The sequence below is a fragment of the Geotrypetes seraphini genome, chromosome 18 (genome assembly GCF_902459505.1).
Source record: "Geotrypetes seraphini chromosome 18, aGeoSer1.1, whole genome shotgun sequence".
Classification (NCBI taxonomy): Eukaryota; Metazoa; Chordata; class Amphibia; order Gymnophiona; family Dermophiidae; genus Geotrypetes; species Geotrypetes seraphini.
In genome coordinates, this window is record NC_047101.1 from 31,530,675 (window position 1) to 31,545,626 (window position 14,952).

Genomic DNA, 14,952 nt, shown 5'->3' on the forward strand with positions numbered 1-14,952 from the left:
AAATTCAATGTGAAGAGTGATGCATTTGGGGGGTAGAAATCCAAGGGAACCGTATGTGCTGGGAGGGGAGAGGCTCATAAGCACAGACAGAGAGAGGGACCTTGGGGTGATTGTGTCTGAGGATCTAAACAGTGTGATAAGGCGGTGGCTGTAGCCAGAAGGATGCTAGGCTGGAAAGAAAGAGGAGTAACCAGCAGAACATAAACATAACATAACAAAATTTCTTATACAGTGGTACCTTGGATTACGAGCATAATCCGTTCCAGGAGCATGCTCGTAATCCAAAATGCTCGTTTATCAAAGCGAGTTTCCCCTTAGGAAATAATGAAAACTCGCTTTGATACTTTCCCCCCCCCCACCCGAGGCCAGCAGTGCTGCTCCCCCCCCCGCGCAAATTGGCCCCCCCACCCGAACAACTTAAACTTACCCCGCCCCTCCGTCTGGCACCGGAACACAGGCACAGATCGTGCCGGTGCCTAGAAGATCTTCCAGCTTCTGCCTGCCTTGAGCATGCATCTGCGCATGCTCAAGGACTTCTAATTCTCCCTCTCACCGAGAATCTCGCAGATGCATGCTCAAGGCAGGCAGAAGCCGGAAGATCTTCTAGGCACCGGCACGATCTGTGCCTGCGTGCCGGTGCCAGACAGGGGAGGTAAGTTTAAGTTGTTCGGGTGGGGGGGCCAGTTCGGGCGAGGGGGGGTGCCGGTTGGAGCGAGGGGGCCTTTGTGAGCGAGGGGGAGCGATGCCGGTTATTGGGGGGGGGGGCCTCGCAAATTGAGTCAACACTCGGTTTGCGAGTCAAAAGTTTGCTGAGTGTTTTGCTCATCTTGCAAAACACTCGCAAACCGAGGTTTGACTGTATACCGTAGCTACCTCACGGCTCTCTGCGGTTAACAAAAATTAAAATACAAGAGGCTGTCAAAAACGGTTATCTGTTGCATTTCTGGCGCATTATCATGCAGCCATTAAGAAAAAAAATAATGTTTAGGGGGCATTAAGGGCTCCTGCGTGATGGACACATTAATCAGTTAGTGATCACTGCATCCTTTGACAAGCCCCACCCCCCAATAAAACCAAAAATAAATACCACATGCTTAGAACGGAATGCTTTACGAGTGCATTCTGCTTTAGCTTAGTAAAAGGGATGTAGCTAAGTTGTTGGATTTACTTTCCCTGAAGAAGCTCACTTAAGTCACATGTGTCACATGGTTCAATTTAGAATCTCTATCTATAGAAGGACATCAGAACATAACCAAAGTACTACAAAAACTATTTGGAATAAATGAGCATTAACAATTTAAACCCAAAGGAACGACTTTTGGAGCATGTCTTATTTTACCTGGTGCACATAATATTCAAGGTCATGAAGTGCTGCAGCTTTTTCATTCAGACTAGAACTGGAGCTGTTATATTTGTTGATTAATTTAGTCATAATTTCAATGTCCGTCTCTAAATGCACGTGAAGTTCTTCAAATTCCTTTTTAAGATCATCTATTGCACGAAACTTCTGCTTGATGCCTTCCAGTTTAGCCTTCAAAATCAGAAAGATGAAATATACAGTAAAACTTGCAAGAAATTAAAACCCAAAGAGATGACACGTCTACAAAAGAATGGAGTAATACAAATCTTACTCCTTTAATGTTCCCTCATGCCAATATATTTGAAAAACGGAAAGAGAGCAGTTCAAAACTAAAAGCATCTTTTTACCAGTTTCTTAGTGGCGGTATTTCTTCTCTGGGTCTCCTTTCCCTTTATCTGCCAATACACTTTAGAAAAATGTTTAAATAAAATGATCCGTTACACTTTCATGCTATAGCTAAACCTCCTGCTTTTACTCACTTGTATTAATTATGCACACTTGCTAATTTGGTTATGGATGTGACTCAGCACAAGATCAGCAGTGACATTCCAATTTATCTAGATTTCATTATGGAGGACATGCACGAGGAACTGGAGGAACCAACAAAAGCTTAAAATAGTAACAATTATATCAGAATGAGAAATCAAATCTATCCATGGAATAACTGAAACATCCATATAAAGTAGGTTCTTATGTGCTAATTTTTGTTAACAATAAAGGAGAAAATTATCAACATGGATTACCATTAAGATGTTATTTTACTATTAACCCCATTTATGTTCTTATAAGAGCGACTAAAATGGTTAAGGGGCTGAAGGAGTTGCCATACAGTGAGAGATTAGACAAACTGGGCCTCTTCTCCCTGGGGACATGATCGAAACATTCAAGATAATGAAAGGAATAGACTTAGTAGATAGAGACAGGTTGTTCACCCTCTCCAAGGTAGAAGAGAACGAGAGGGCACTCTCTAAAGTTGAAAGGGGATAGATTCCGTACAAACCTAAAGGAAGTTCTTCTACACCCAGAGTGGTAGAAAACTGGAACGTTCTACCAGAGGCATGTTGTAGGGGAAAAACCTTCAGGGATTCAAGACAAAGTTAGACAAGTTCCTGCTGAACCAGAACGTACGCAGGTATAGGCACTGGTCTTTGACCTAAGGGCCGTCACGGGAAGTGGAACCACAGGGCATGATGGACCACTGGTCTGACCCAGCAGCAGCAATTCTTATGTTCTTATTAATAACTAGGTCTCACTTCATAAACTAGGATGAATTAGTGATAAAATAACAGATCTTAATAGTAGATTACATTGATGACTAGACCCTATAATCTAACACCCATTTTACTGTCGAGAAGTACAAATAAGACTCAATCCTATTTCAATCCTATTTTCAAACAAATTCTTTAAAAACTAAACAATTGGATATTTTGAAAACTCCTGCAGTATAACTACTCCCATTAGAATAAAACCTGGGTAAAAAAAAACAATCCATCCAGTCTGCTCACAGTGACATTAATTCATGATGGTCTTCTTTGACATTTCTGGGACATAAACCATAGAAGTCCGCTCGTAGACTGTCCTTAGGTTCCAATTACTGGAGTTTCCATTGAAGCCCTCCCCAGCCCAACCTAAACTAAATTGCCATATATTGGACCAATAGCCCGGATTCTCTATAGAGTGCCATTGATCACGTGTCAATCACCTCCCACGAAAAGATAGGTGCCAGAAGTGTATGCCAGGTTTCCCTGTTTACATTTCCGGCGCCTTTGTCGTGAATCACGCCTATGTAGGCACTTTAGGCTGCCTAATAACCACTTCAGGGATTAGCCACGCCCATAGTGGCATTCAGCAGCCTAAAGCGCCTACCAAAGGCGCAATTGCAACACATATTTAGGTGCCAGTAGGATGCTTTAACTGTGCCATTTTTTTGCTATTTAAAACATTTGTTAAGTAACTTAGGTGCCATTTCTAGAATTTCCCCACACTGTGCAAGTCTGCCCAGTACCAGCCTTAGTTCGTCACAGCTGGTATCGCCATCTAAGCAATGTAACTGCAGTAGACATCGATTAACAGAAAAAACAAAGAGATACTGCAGGATCAATGTATTTAATGACAAGTCCTTTATTGAGATCAAATGTTGTGTAGATGTGGTGCCAACTATATAGTGAGCTGACTGGGACCCAAACACGGTCCGTGTTTCGACAAACACGTCTTCCTCAGGGGTCCTAGATAATATAAATTGAACAGTGTTACTCTATGTGATTATGTCTGGCCTAGTGCATGAGAGTGAACAGAGGAAAAATGAAGCACAACCCCTCCGCCTTTTCGGATAGCAGGATACCAATAAAAAAAAAAATTAGACAGGCAGGAAACCACAAGCACTGCTTCATCACCAGGGTCTCAGCCAGGTTTCAGTAACAGCACAAATAATCTACTTTTTTTTTTTTTTTCCAAATATTCTTTTTATTAAGAAAAGAAGTATACAAAGAAGTAAACCACAATCCGAATACAAAGAACCAGGAACAAAGTAAAACACCAGACTAGAGGGTCTACCGCGTGGTTTCTGCGCGGAGACAAAAGATACTCAGCAAAAGCCAAGAAGTTAGATGTACGTCACCACGTAAGAAACGAGCATAGCTATTTATAGCTTTGAACACCGCGGCCATGTTTTCCTGATTTAAAATTCTATAGCGGGAAGCATGAGTCGCTGGATATAAGGTATTGTCGAATGTTTCTTATAATCTATTGCTTTAGAACCATTATAAAGCTAAATAACTTTAATATAATGTTATTATTGCAGGGGGATTCCTTGATACAGCCCGTTTGGGCGAAACATAGTCTATGTCGGAGTGCCTACCCCCACCCGCGTAGATGAAAGGTAAAAGATGAGTACTTTTTGATATCTAAAATATTTATATAAGTTACCAAATAAATAAAAACTTAAATAATAATATAGTGACCTATGACGACTATGGATGCCGTTTTTGGTTCGTATGTTCTCTAAAGAGAATTGAACATACCCCCAGGCATTTCTGAGGTCCGCGGGTCAAGATATTTTAAGACCTTCTCTAGTCGATACTTTACTGTTCAATGCTATCTCAACAACATGTAATGTCTTCACACCTGCTGGTGTAGCTGCAGAACCGCTTCATAGATTGGCTTTTCCTTCTTCTTTATGAACCTAACGGTAGATTCATTAATGCCGAGCAACTGCGGAGGCTGACTTCATTCTACAAAGCATGATCAATAATTCAACCTTTTCTGTAAGGGTCCTTCATTTTTTTCACCTCTTGGGAGCACTTTCGGTAGCACTAGAATCCTTATACTTTGTAGCCATACTACGAATATGGAGGGAGACCTGACCTCTTTCTGAAGGAGAGGCAAAACCAGATATGGTGAAAAAAAATTTTGTAAAAAAGTTAGAGTTTGCTAAAGAAATGCTGCTCTCTTTGTCTCCAAAGCAGCCTTACAAAAAAAAAAAAGCCCACAGAATTGTCCGACCACGCTCTGTTATTCCTTGGAGAATTCCCAACAAGCTGACCCAGGGCAGTACTTTCCCCCCACTTCTCTTACGCTGGCCTTTGCTCTATCACGCTGAAGCAAAACTCAGAGTCATGCACTTTCCGGTGCTAGAATTTTCTCACGGCCCCCCAGGATGATGTCATTCAGGAGACAGAATCAGCTCTGTCTTGGGTGAGATGAAACCACGTGAGTAAGGCTGTTTTGTTTGGAGTAGCATTCTAAAACACAGCATGAACTCACAAATAACCGGTCGTGAGTGTCAAACCTGTGAATATGGAGGGAGACCTGTTCTCACATTAATAGTTGTGTAGAGTATAGTAAATTGGCATATCTCGAAAAAAAGGAAAGCCTCAAACTTCTCCGTATTTAGCTTAGTTATTATCAAAGAGCCAATTTACAATAATAGCAAGCCTACCTGCAATTTCACGGATCATCAAGATTAATGGTAACCAAGAGCTATATATCACCTGCATATAAGAATGCAGTAAAACCTAGTGATTGTACCAAATTAGCAAACAGTAAGATGGCTGCTGAAAGCACCTGGTCTTCTAGCTCTATGAATTATATAATGCAATCTTAATTCAAAATTCTATTATGATGTTATTGCTTCCATTACATGGGATAAAATTTCATGATACTCGTATTACACAAAACATGAATGACAAGGACTAGAATTGACAAGACTTAATTTAACTAGTAATCATGTCTCTAACCCATGGCTTTCTTTCTAGGAGATATCTTGTTATGACATATCATGACATCTACAGTACCGTTCGGCCTTAGATTCTGGACTTGTAATGTGGTATTTAACAATCAGAAGCATCATTCCAAATCTATAGCCTCTTTGTCTTCACCGATACATTCTAAGATCCTATATCAGTATTTCTTCAGCCTCATTCCTGTTTCAAGGCTGGTTTCTCAAGGGCTTTTCATTAACAGAAAGTCCTCTTGCTAGCTATACTCTATTTCCTCGTGCTCCCTGAAGTGTGTACTGCATTTTGTAATTATCATCATCTAAAATGCTTTGAATAAAAGACACAGCTAGTACTCATAATACATTTCAGATCTATAAATCACTAAATCCTCTCCATATGCAATCAGACCACTTACTAAATCACTGTTATTTCTTTAATAAAATCTTCAGTTTAAGGAGACAGATGTAGAGTTTTAGCAATCAACATTTTCCACGTACCTTTTCGTCCTCTGAACTTTCTGTCACAACACCTTCTTTGAATTTAGCCAAAACTTTTTTGAGTTCTTGTGGGGTATAGATATTGGAGTCAACATCCACTTTGCCCAGCCTTGCAATGAAAGTAATAATTTGTTAGAAACAGTACTTTTCGTTTAAAAGTCACAATGAATACCAAATTTACAGTAAATGGCAATGAAGGAAAAAAGCAAAGTGAGAGAAGAGACATTGCTTGCAAAGTTAAAATGGCACTCTTTAGTACCCCAAGAAAGGCTACAGGTATGAGTTTGAGGGCTAGTGACTTGATGAGTTAAAGATCCCAAAAAAAAAAAAAGTTGATCAAGTGCAAGACAGATGAGGCCCTCCTGCATCATCCCCATAGTACAGGGGTAGGCAATTCCGGTCCTCGAGAGCCAGAGCCAGGTCAGATTTTCAGGATATCTATAATGAATATGTATGAGATAGATTTGCATGCATTGCCTCCTTGAGATGCAAATCTATCTCATTCATATTTATTGTGGATATCCTGAAAACCTGACCTGGCTCCGACTCTCAAAGATCGGAATTGCCTACCCCTGCCATAGTAGTTGTCAACATGTTCTGCCACCTAGTTGCAGATATAGTGAAATGGAAAAGGTTTTCTTCCCTTGTCTTGATTTCCCCTGTTATTGTATATGTTACACTGAATGGTGTCTGATCTTTAAATCAAATGCAATCTTAGACAATGGAACTCTGAAAAAGCACAAATTAATTTGTGAAAACCTATCAAAAATCCAAATAAACCCTAAGGTAAATCTTAAATGGAAATGAGGTAAACTATTCTGAGTTACTTTTGATATAATTCTATATCATATCTATTCAAACGTTTTGCATAATGTGATTTGTGAACCTTAATTCCCATCTGTTCGAGCAGTTCTGTAAGGAGATGGACACAGAGCACTAACATCTTCTCTTATACACATTATGCAGCGTCTTTCTATCCCTCTGTGCAGTGGAACTCCACTGACCCTCCCACTGTGAGCCTGACATACCTCCACTCCGAAGCCTCCAAAACAGCAATAGCTGCAGCGCTCTGAATGGGCTGTTTTGCAGCCTTCCTCCCAGGGCCGGGCCTTCCCTCTGCAGCATCTTTCTATCCCTCCCTCCCATCCCTCTGTACAGCGGAACTCAGTGATGTGACAGAGGGAAGGCCCTGACGGGGAAGGCCGCAAAGCAGCCCATTCAGAGCATTGCAGCTGCTGCTGTTTTGGAGGCTTTGGAGTGGAAGTATGTCAGGCTCACAGCGGGAGGGTCAGTGGAGTTCCACTGCACAGAGGGATGGGAGGGAGGGCTAGAAAGACACTGCAGGGAAGGCCTGGCCCTGGCGGGAAGGCTGCAAAGCAGCCCAATCAGAGCACTGCCGCTGTTTTTGGAGGCCTCGAAGCTGTTGCACAAGGGGATGGGTGAGAGGCGAGGAAAGATGGGGAGAGAAAGGAAAGCGGAAGAATCAGGGTGGAGGAGAGGAAGGGAGAGATGATTGGCAAATCGGGCAGCACTAGTGTCAGGGTGGCTTTGGAGGTCAATCTTAACTAGGGCTTATTTTCAGGGAAACACATCTCCCTTTAAAACCACAGAGGTAAGAAAAATGCTCCTATGACAATGTTACTCTTTTTAAATTGGACTCCCTTTATCTTTGACCAACAAATCCAAGTAGAGCCTTGGAAGGGCCAAGTCAGGCGCTCTTGTACATTCATCTACTGCTCCCTAAAATTTGTACATGAAATCAAACTCATGCCTTTTTTCCTGCGCAGACACTGCATTAACTTGACAGTGCTAGCTAAACCTGATAGTATTCAACCTAGTGCCACATTAAACAGAAAAAAATCCAGCCGGCTAAAGCACAACTGTGAGCATTAAAAACTAGGATGGCATGATCTCCTTTATAAAGCTGGAAGATAAAAGGCAAGAACTAATAGCACACACAGAACCGATTTTACCTACCAAATGCTTCATTAGATTTAAAATAGTGCTGTTGCTAGAAATACAGCACCGTGGTTTAGAAGAAAAGTTTAAAAAGAATACTAGTTATCAAATACAGTGGTACCTTGGATTACGAGCATAATCCGTTCCAGGAGCATGCTCGTAATCCAAAATGCTCGTATATCAAAGCAAGTTTCCCCATAGGAAGTAAGGGAAACTTGCTTTCATATGTTCCCACCCCCCACCTTCCCCCCCCCCCCGAGGCCAGCAGCGCTGCTCCCCCCCCCACGAGAACTGGCATTGCTCCCCCCGAACGCCTCCCTCGCGAACCGGCACCCTCCCCCCGCGATCCGGCACACCCCCCCCCGCCGCCATCGGACACCCCCCCTGCCGCAAACTGAGATCCCCCAACCCACCCGAACCCTCTTCTTACTTCCAGTGTAGCCTCCGCATTGGCACCAGCATGTCCTGTGCCCGAAAATCTGCTTCCTGTGCCGGCCTTGAGCATGCGCGCATGCTCAAGGCCCGGCACAGCAAGCAGATTTTCGGGCACAGGACATGCTGGTGCCGGTGCCGATGCCGATGCGGAGGCTACACTGGAAGTAAGAAGAGGGTTTGGGTGGGTTGGGGAATCTCAGGTTGCGGCGGGGGGGGGTGCCCGATGGCGGCGGGGGGGGGGGTGCCAGGTGACGGTGGGGGGGTGCCGGATCGCGGGGGGGGAAGGTGCCGGTTCGCGGGGGGGGGGGGGGCGCTCGTACAGCGAGGCAAGCTCGGTTTACAAGGCACCAAGTTTGCGAATGTTTTGCTCGTCTTGCAAAACACTCACAAACTGGTGCACTCGTAAAGCACAGTTACTTACCGTAACAGGTGTTATCCAGGGACAGCAGGCAGATATTCTTAACGTATGGGTGACGTCACCGACGGAGCCCCGGTACGGACCTTTTTAACTAGAAAGTTCTAGTTGGCCGCACCGCGCATGCGCGAGTGCCTTCCCGCCCGACGGAGGAGTGCGTGGTCTCCAGTTAGGATAAGCCAGCTAAGAAGCCAACCCGGGGAGGTGGGTGGGTCGTAAGAATATCTGCCTGCTGTCCCTGGATAACACCTGTTACGGTAAGTAACTGTGCTTTATCCCAGGACAAGCAGGCAGCATATTCTTAACGTATGGGTGACCTCTAAGCTAACAGAGAGGGAGGAGGGATGGTTGGCCATTAGGAAAATAAATTTTGTAACACAGATTGACCAAAGTGTCCATCCCGTCTGGAGAAGGCATCCAGACAGTAGTGAGTAGTGAATGTGTGAACTGAAGACCAAGTGGCCGCCTTGCAGATTTCCTCAATAGGAGTGGAACGGAGGAAAGCCACAGAAGCAGCCATAGCTCTGACCCTGTGGGCCGTGACAGGTCCTTCCAGTGACAGGCCGGCCCGAGCATAACAGAACGCAATACAGGCAGCAAGCCAATTGGACAGCGTTCGTTTAGATACAGGGTGACCCAGACGATTAGGATCGAAGGTCAGAAAAAGTTGAGGAGAGGAACGGTGAGCCCTGGTACGGTCGAGGTAGTACGCCAGGGCACGCTTACAATCCAGCGTGTGAAGAGCCTGTTCCCCAGGATGAGAATGGGGTTTAGGGAAGAAAACAGGCAGCACGATGGACTGGTTGAGGTGAAAGGCTGAAACCACCTTAGGAAGGAATTTAGGATGGGTACGCAGAACCACCTTGTCATGGTGAAAAACAGTGAACGGTGGATCGGCGACCAGTGCATGTAGCTCACTAACCCTCCTGGCAGAGGTGATGGCAATGAGGAAAAGCACCTTCCATGTGAGAAGTTTGAGCGAGGTAGTAGCCAGAGGCTCAAAAGGAGGTTTCATGAGGGCTGACAAAACCACATTGAGGTCCCAGACGACTGGGGAGGCTGAAGAGGTGGTTTGATATTGAAGAGGCCTCTCATGAAACCGGGAAACCAGAGGATGAGCCGTGAGGGGTTTTCCAAGGATAGGCTCATGAAACGCAGTGATGGCACTGAGGTGGACTCTGATTGAGGTCGACTTGAGGCCAGCGTCGGAGAGAGAGAGCAAATAGTCCAGTACAGTTTCCACCGCCAGAGAGGTGGGATTGTGATGATGAAGAAGACACCAAGCGGAGAACCGGGTCCACTTCTGATGGTAACATTGGAGTGTGGAGGGTTTCCTGGAGGCATCCAAAATGCGACGGACTGGCTGAGACAGGTTTTCTGGAGAGGTCAGCCCGAGAGAAACCAAGCTGTCAGGTGGAGCGAAGACAGATTGGGATGTAGTAGAGACTGATGTTGCTGTGTAAGAAGAGTAGGAAACACAGGTAGAGGAATGGGATCCCTGGAACTGAGCTGAAGCAGGAGGGAGAACCAATGTTGTCTGGGCCACCGAGGGGCGATGAGAATCATGGTGGCCCTGTCCTTGCGGAGCTTGAACAGGGTCCGCAACATCAGAGGAAGTGGAGGGAAGGCATAGAGGAACCGATCCGTCCAGTCGAGTAGGAATGCATCCGGGCCAGACGATGTGGAGAGTAGAGTCTGGAGCAGAACTGGGGCAGCTGATGGTTGTGAGGAGCTGCAAAGAGGTCCACCTGTGGAGTGCCCCATCGAGCAAAGATGGAGTGGAGAGTGGGAGGATCCAGGGTCCACTCGTGAGGTTGAAGGATGCGGCTGAGCTGGTCGGCCAGGGAGTTCTGTTCGCCCTGGATATAGACCGCTTTGAGAAAAAGATTGTGGGCTGTGGCCCAGGTCCAAATTCGGAGGGCCTCCTGACAAAGGAGACGAGATCCGGTGCCGCCTTGCTTGTTGATGTAGTACATGGCGACTTGGTTGTCCGTGCACAGGAGAAGAACCTGAGGATAGAGAAGGTGCTGGAAGGCCTTGAGAGCATAAAACATGGCTCTGAGTTCCAGGAAATTGATGTGATGTTGACGCTCCTGAGGGGTCCAGAGTCCCTGGGTGCGTAGATCCCCTATGTGAGCTCCCCATGCATAGGGGGAGGCATCTGTGGTGATGATCATGGAATGAGGGGGCGGATGAAGAAGGAGGCCCCTGGAAAGATTTGAGGAGTTCAACCACCATTGAAGAGAGTGCTGAAGAGATGATGTCACAGAGATGGGATGAGAAAGAGGATCCCTGGTCTGCGACCATTGGTTGGCGAGGGTCCATTGCGGTATCCTCAAATGGAGTCGCGCCAGAGGAACCACATGGACTGTCGAGGCCATGTGACCCAGAAGAATCATCATCTGGCGAGCAGGGATGGATGGTTGGATGAGCACCTGTCGACAGAGGTGAAGCAGTGTCCGGTGCCGGTCGGCAGGAAGGAACGCTCTCATGGAGTTGGTATCGAGAAGTGCTCCGATGAACTGAAGGCGCTGCGTGGGAAGCAGATGCGACTTGGGATAATTGATCTCGAACCCCAAGAGATGGAGGAAAGAGATGGTGTGGTGAGTGGATTGCAGCACAAGTGGAGCGGTCGTTGCTTTCACCAACCAATCGTCCAAGTAGGGGAACACTTGTAGGTTGTGGGACCTGAGACAGGCCGCTACCACAATCAGGCACTTGGTGAACACCCTGGGCGAAGATGCGAGACCAAAGGGAAGCACTTTGTACTGATAGTGGTGATTGAGTATCTGGAATCGGAGGTAGCGACGTGAAGCCTGATGGATTGGGATGTGAGTGTAGGCCTCCTTGAGGTCCAGGGAACATAGCCAGTCGTGTTGAGACAGAAGAGGATAAAGTGTGGCAAGTGAGAGCATTCTGAACTTTTCCTTGACCAAACACTTGTTGAGGTTCCTGAGGTCGAGGATCGGACGAAGATCTCCTGTTTTCTTGGGTACCAAGAAGTAGCGGGAGTAAAATCCCTGACCTCTTTGGTCTGGTGGAACTTCTTCGATGGCATTGAGAAGGAGGAGGGATTGGACCTCCCTGAGGAGGAGAGGAGTTTGGGAGGAATGAGAAGCAGACTCTACGGGAGGATGGTCTGGAGGAAGAGTCTGAAACCTTAGTGAGTATCCGTGACGGATGATGTTTAGAACCCACAGGTCTGATGTGATGGCCTCCCAGCGTCGTAGAAAGATGGAGAGGCGGCCCCCGATAGGTTGAGGCAGAGGCAGCGAGGGTTGGAGACTGGCTATGCCCTGGAGAAAGGAGTCAAAAGGGCTGAGGAGGCTTAGTTTGAGGGAGAGGCTTAGCTGTCTGGTGAGATTGCGAGCGAGCCTGAGAGTGTTGTTGCTGTTGTTGGCGAGGCCGACGAGATTGCTGTTGAGGAGGATTCAGCGGCCTAGCAGAAAAGCGACGTTGGTAAGAAGACTGAGGTCTGTATGGTCGTGTCGGCGGAGTCTTCTTTTTAGGCTTAATGAGGGTGTCCCATCTGGTCTCATGAGCCGAAAGTTTTTGTGTGGTGGTATCTAGAGACTCCCCAAAAAGTTCATCACCAAGACAGGGCGCGTTGGCAAGGCGGTCTTGGTGGTTGACATCCAGGTCAGATACTCTCAGCCAGGCAAGGCGTCGCATAGCAATTGCCAGAGCAGAGGCACGGGAGGAGAGCTCGAAGGAGTCATAGATTGAGCGTACCATGAACTTCCTGAGCTGAAGGAGGGTGGAAATTTGTTGTTGAAACAAAGGGACCTTGCGTTCAGGGATGTACTTTTGCAGAGCAGAAAGTTGTTGTACCAGATATTTCATATAAAAAGAAAAATGAAATGAATAATTGTTGGCTCTGCTAGCCAGCATGGCATTCTGGTATAGGCGCTTTCCAAATTTATCCATTGTTTTACCCTCTCTGCCAGGAGGGGTGGAGGCATAGACACTGGAACCATGAGATTTCTTGAGAGTGGATTCTACTAGAAGGCTCTCATGTGGCAACTGGGGTTTATCAAATCCCGGGATAGGGATGACCCTGTATAAACTGTCCAGTTTCTTAGGGGCACCTGGAACAGTAAGGGGGTTCTCCAAGTTTTTATAAAACGTCTCCCGCAGAATATCATGGACGGGGAGTTTGAGAAATTCCTTGGGGGGTTGGTCGAAGTCCAAGGCTTCTAAAAAGGCCTGGGACTTCATGGAGTCGGACTCGAGTGGGATGGAAAGAGCCCCAGACATCTCCCGAAGGAATTTTGTAAATGAGGACTGCTCGGGCTTGGAGGTGGATTCAGCCATGGAGGGTTCCTCATCAGTGGAAGAGGCATCCTCCTCGGTACCGAGGGGGGATTGCTCCCATAAGTCAGGGTCCCTGATGGCCGGCTCAGCATGGCGGGTTTTAGAAAGGGACTTGCCAGATCTCATGGATACGGTGCCGGGGGATGAAGACCGGTGCCGATCTCTGTCCCGGGAGGAGTGGTGTCGATCCCGGTCCCGAGACGATCGATGTCGATCTTGGGTTCGGGATGGGTCCTCCGCCGTGCAGGTCTGTAATGTAGGCTGTGCCGATAAGACCGGCATCGAAGTATTCATCGGTACCGAGGGGGTGGCCACTGGTGTAGTGGTGCGAGGTTCGGGCCGGACCGGTACCGGAAGGAGCGGTGCCAGCAGGGTTGGGAGCAGTTCCTGAAGCTGGTGCTCGAGTTGCTCCTGTAATTTAGTTTGGAGGATGGCCGAGATACGGTCCTCCAATGGGGGCACCGGTACCGTTTTACTTTTCTTCGGTACCATAGGTGCCGCTCTACGCTCCGGTGATGAGGAGGCCGATGAAGAGGCACTCACCGTTATCGGAGCGGAGCGCTTACGGGACTTGCGGGACGTCGGAAGGACCGGTGTCACCGCCGTGGCTGGAGGGCGCTCAAGGGAAGTGGAAGGCTTCTTAGCTGGCTTACCTGGCGCCATCGACCCCGCAGAAGGATCAGGTGGTGTCGATGTTGACGGTGCCGATTTCGGCGGTGCCGTCGACGTCGGGGTCGGATCCATAGCAGAACCGGTGCCGAAGAGGAGATTCTGCTGAATTTGTCTATTTTTAAGTGTGCGTTTTTGAAGAGTCGCGCAGCGGGTGCAGGTGTCAGCCCGATGTTCCGGACCCAAGCACTGTAGGCACCAGTTGTGTGGGTCCGAAAGGGAAATCGGGCGTGCACACCGCTGGCACTTCTTAAAACCCGGCTGAGGGGGCATGAAGGGGAATACGGCCTCAGCGAAATCAAAGCCGGAGGCTTGTATGATGGCAACAGGCCCCGCCGGGGCCTGTTGAAAAAATAAAGGAAAAAATAAAGTTGTTTTTTTTTTTTTTTTTGTAAATTAGACAGAAAGGAAAAAACCCGAAGGAAAAAAGCAGAAAAAAATCAAAATAACGCGAGCGGGAAGGCAAAAAGGAGTGTTCAACAGCCGTTGAATACCACATGCGTCTTCTTCGCTCCGCGGAAACAAAGAAACTGGAGACCACGCACTCCTCCGTCGGGCGGGAAGGCACTCGCGCATGCGCGGTGCGGCCAACTAGAACTTTCTAGTTAAAAAGGTCCGTACCGGGGCTCCGTCGGTGACGTCACCCATACGTTAAGAATATGCTGCCTGCTTGTCCTGGGATAAACCGAGGTACCACTGTACATCAAAGAATCAGGCTATGCACGCTGCCTCGGGTTCACCGTTGTCAGCAGCTGCCTTCAAAGCGACCACCAATCGCATCTCCAGCAAAGGGAGGCCCCAGGGTTTTCCAGCGCCTACCTTTGATGTGAATCGCCCCTCCATAGGCACTTTAATAAATAATAACTTTATTTTTATATACCGCCATACCACAAACAGCTCTAAGCAGTTTACAAGGGAAGAGACTGTATACAGATAGTGACTTTACAGAGAACTTTCGAAATTACATTAGCATGCTAAGTTTAGTCAGGTTTATCTGGAAGTGTTTTGGAAGTACATCAGGTTGAAGTGTGGTCAGAGGCCACTTAACACCACTTCTGGGATTAGCCACGCCCACAGTGGAATTAG

The 14,952-nt window shown here is 47.1% G+C and overlaps 1 protein-coding gene across 5 annotated transcripts in view; it reads right to left on the reverse strand.

Moving 5' to 3' along the window:
• Positions 1–14,952, reverse strand: part of SIL1 (SIL1 nucleotide exchange factor) — a 179,685-nt gene that overhangs the window by 78,924 nt on the left and 85,809 nt on the right. For all 5 annotated transcript variants that reach the window (XM_033927650.1, XM_033927648.1, XM_033927647.1 and 2 more), the window contains 2 exons: positions 6,075–6,183; positions 1,340–1,531 (listed from right to left, as the gene is read on the reverse strand). In XM_033927650.1, coding sequence (XP_033783541.1) covers positions 1,340–1,531; positions 6,075–6,183 — 301 coding nt within the window. The remainder of the gene's footprint in view (positions 1–1,339; positions 1,532–6,074; positions 6,184–14,952) is intronic.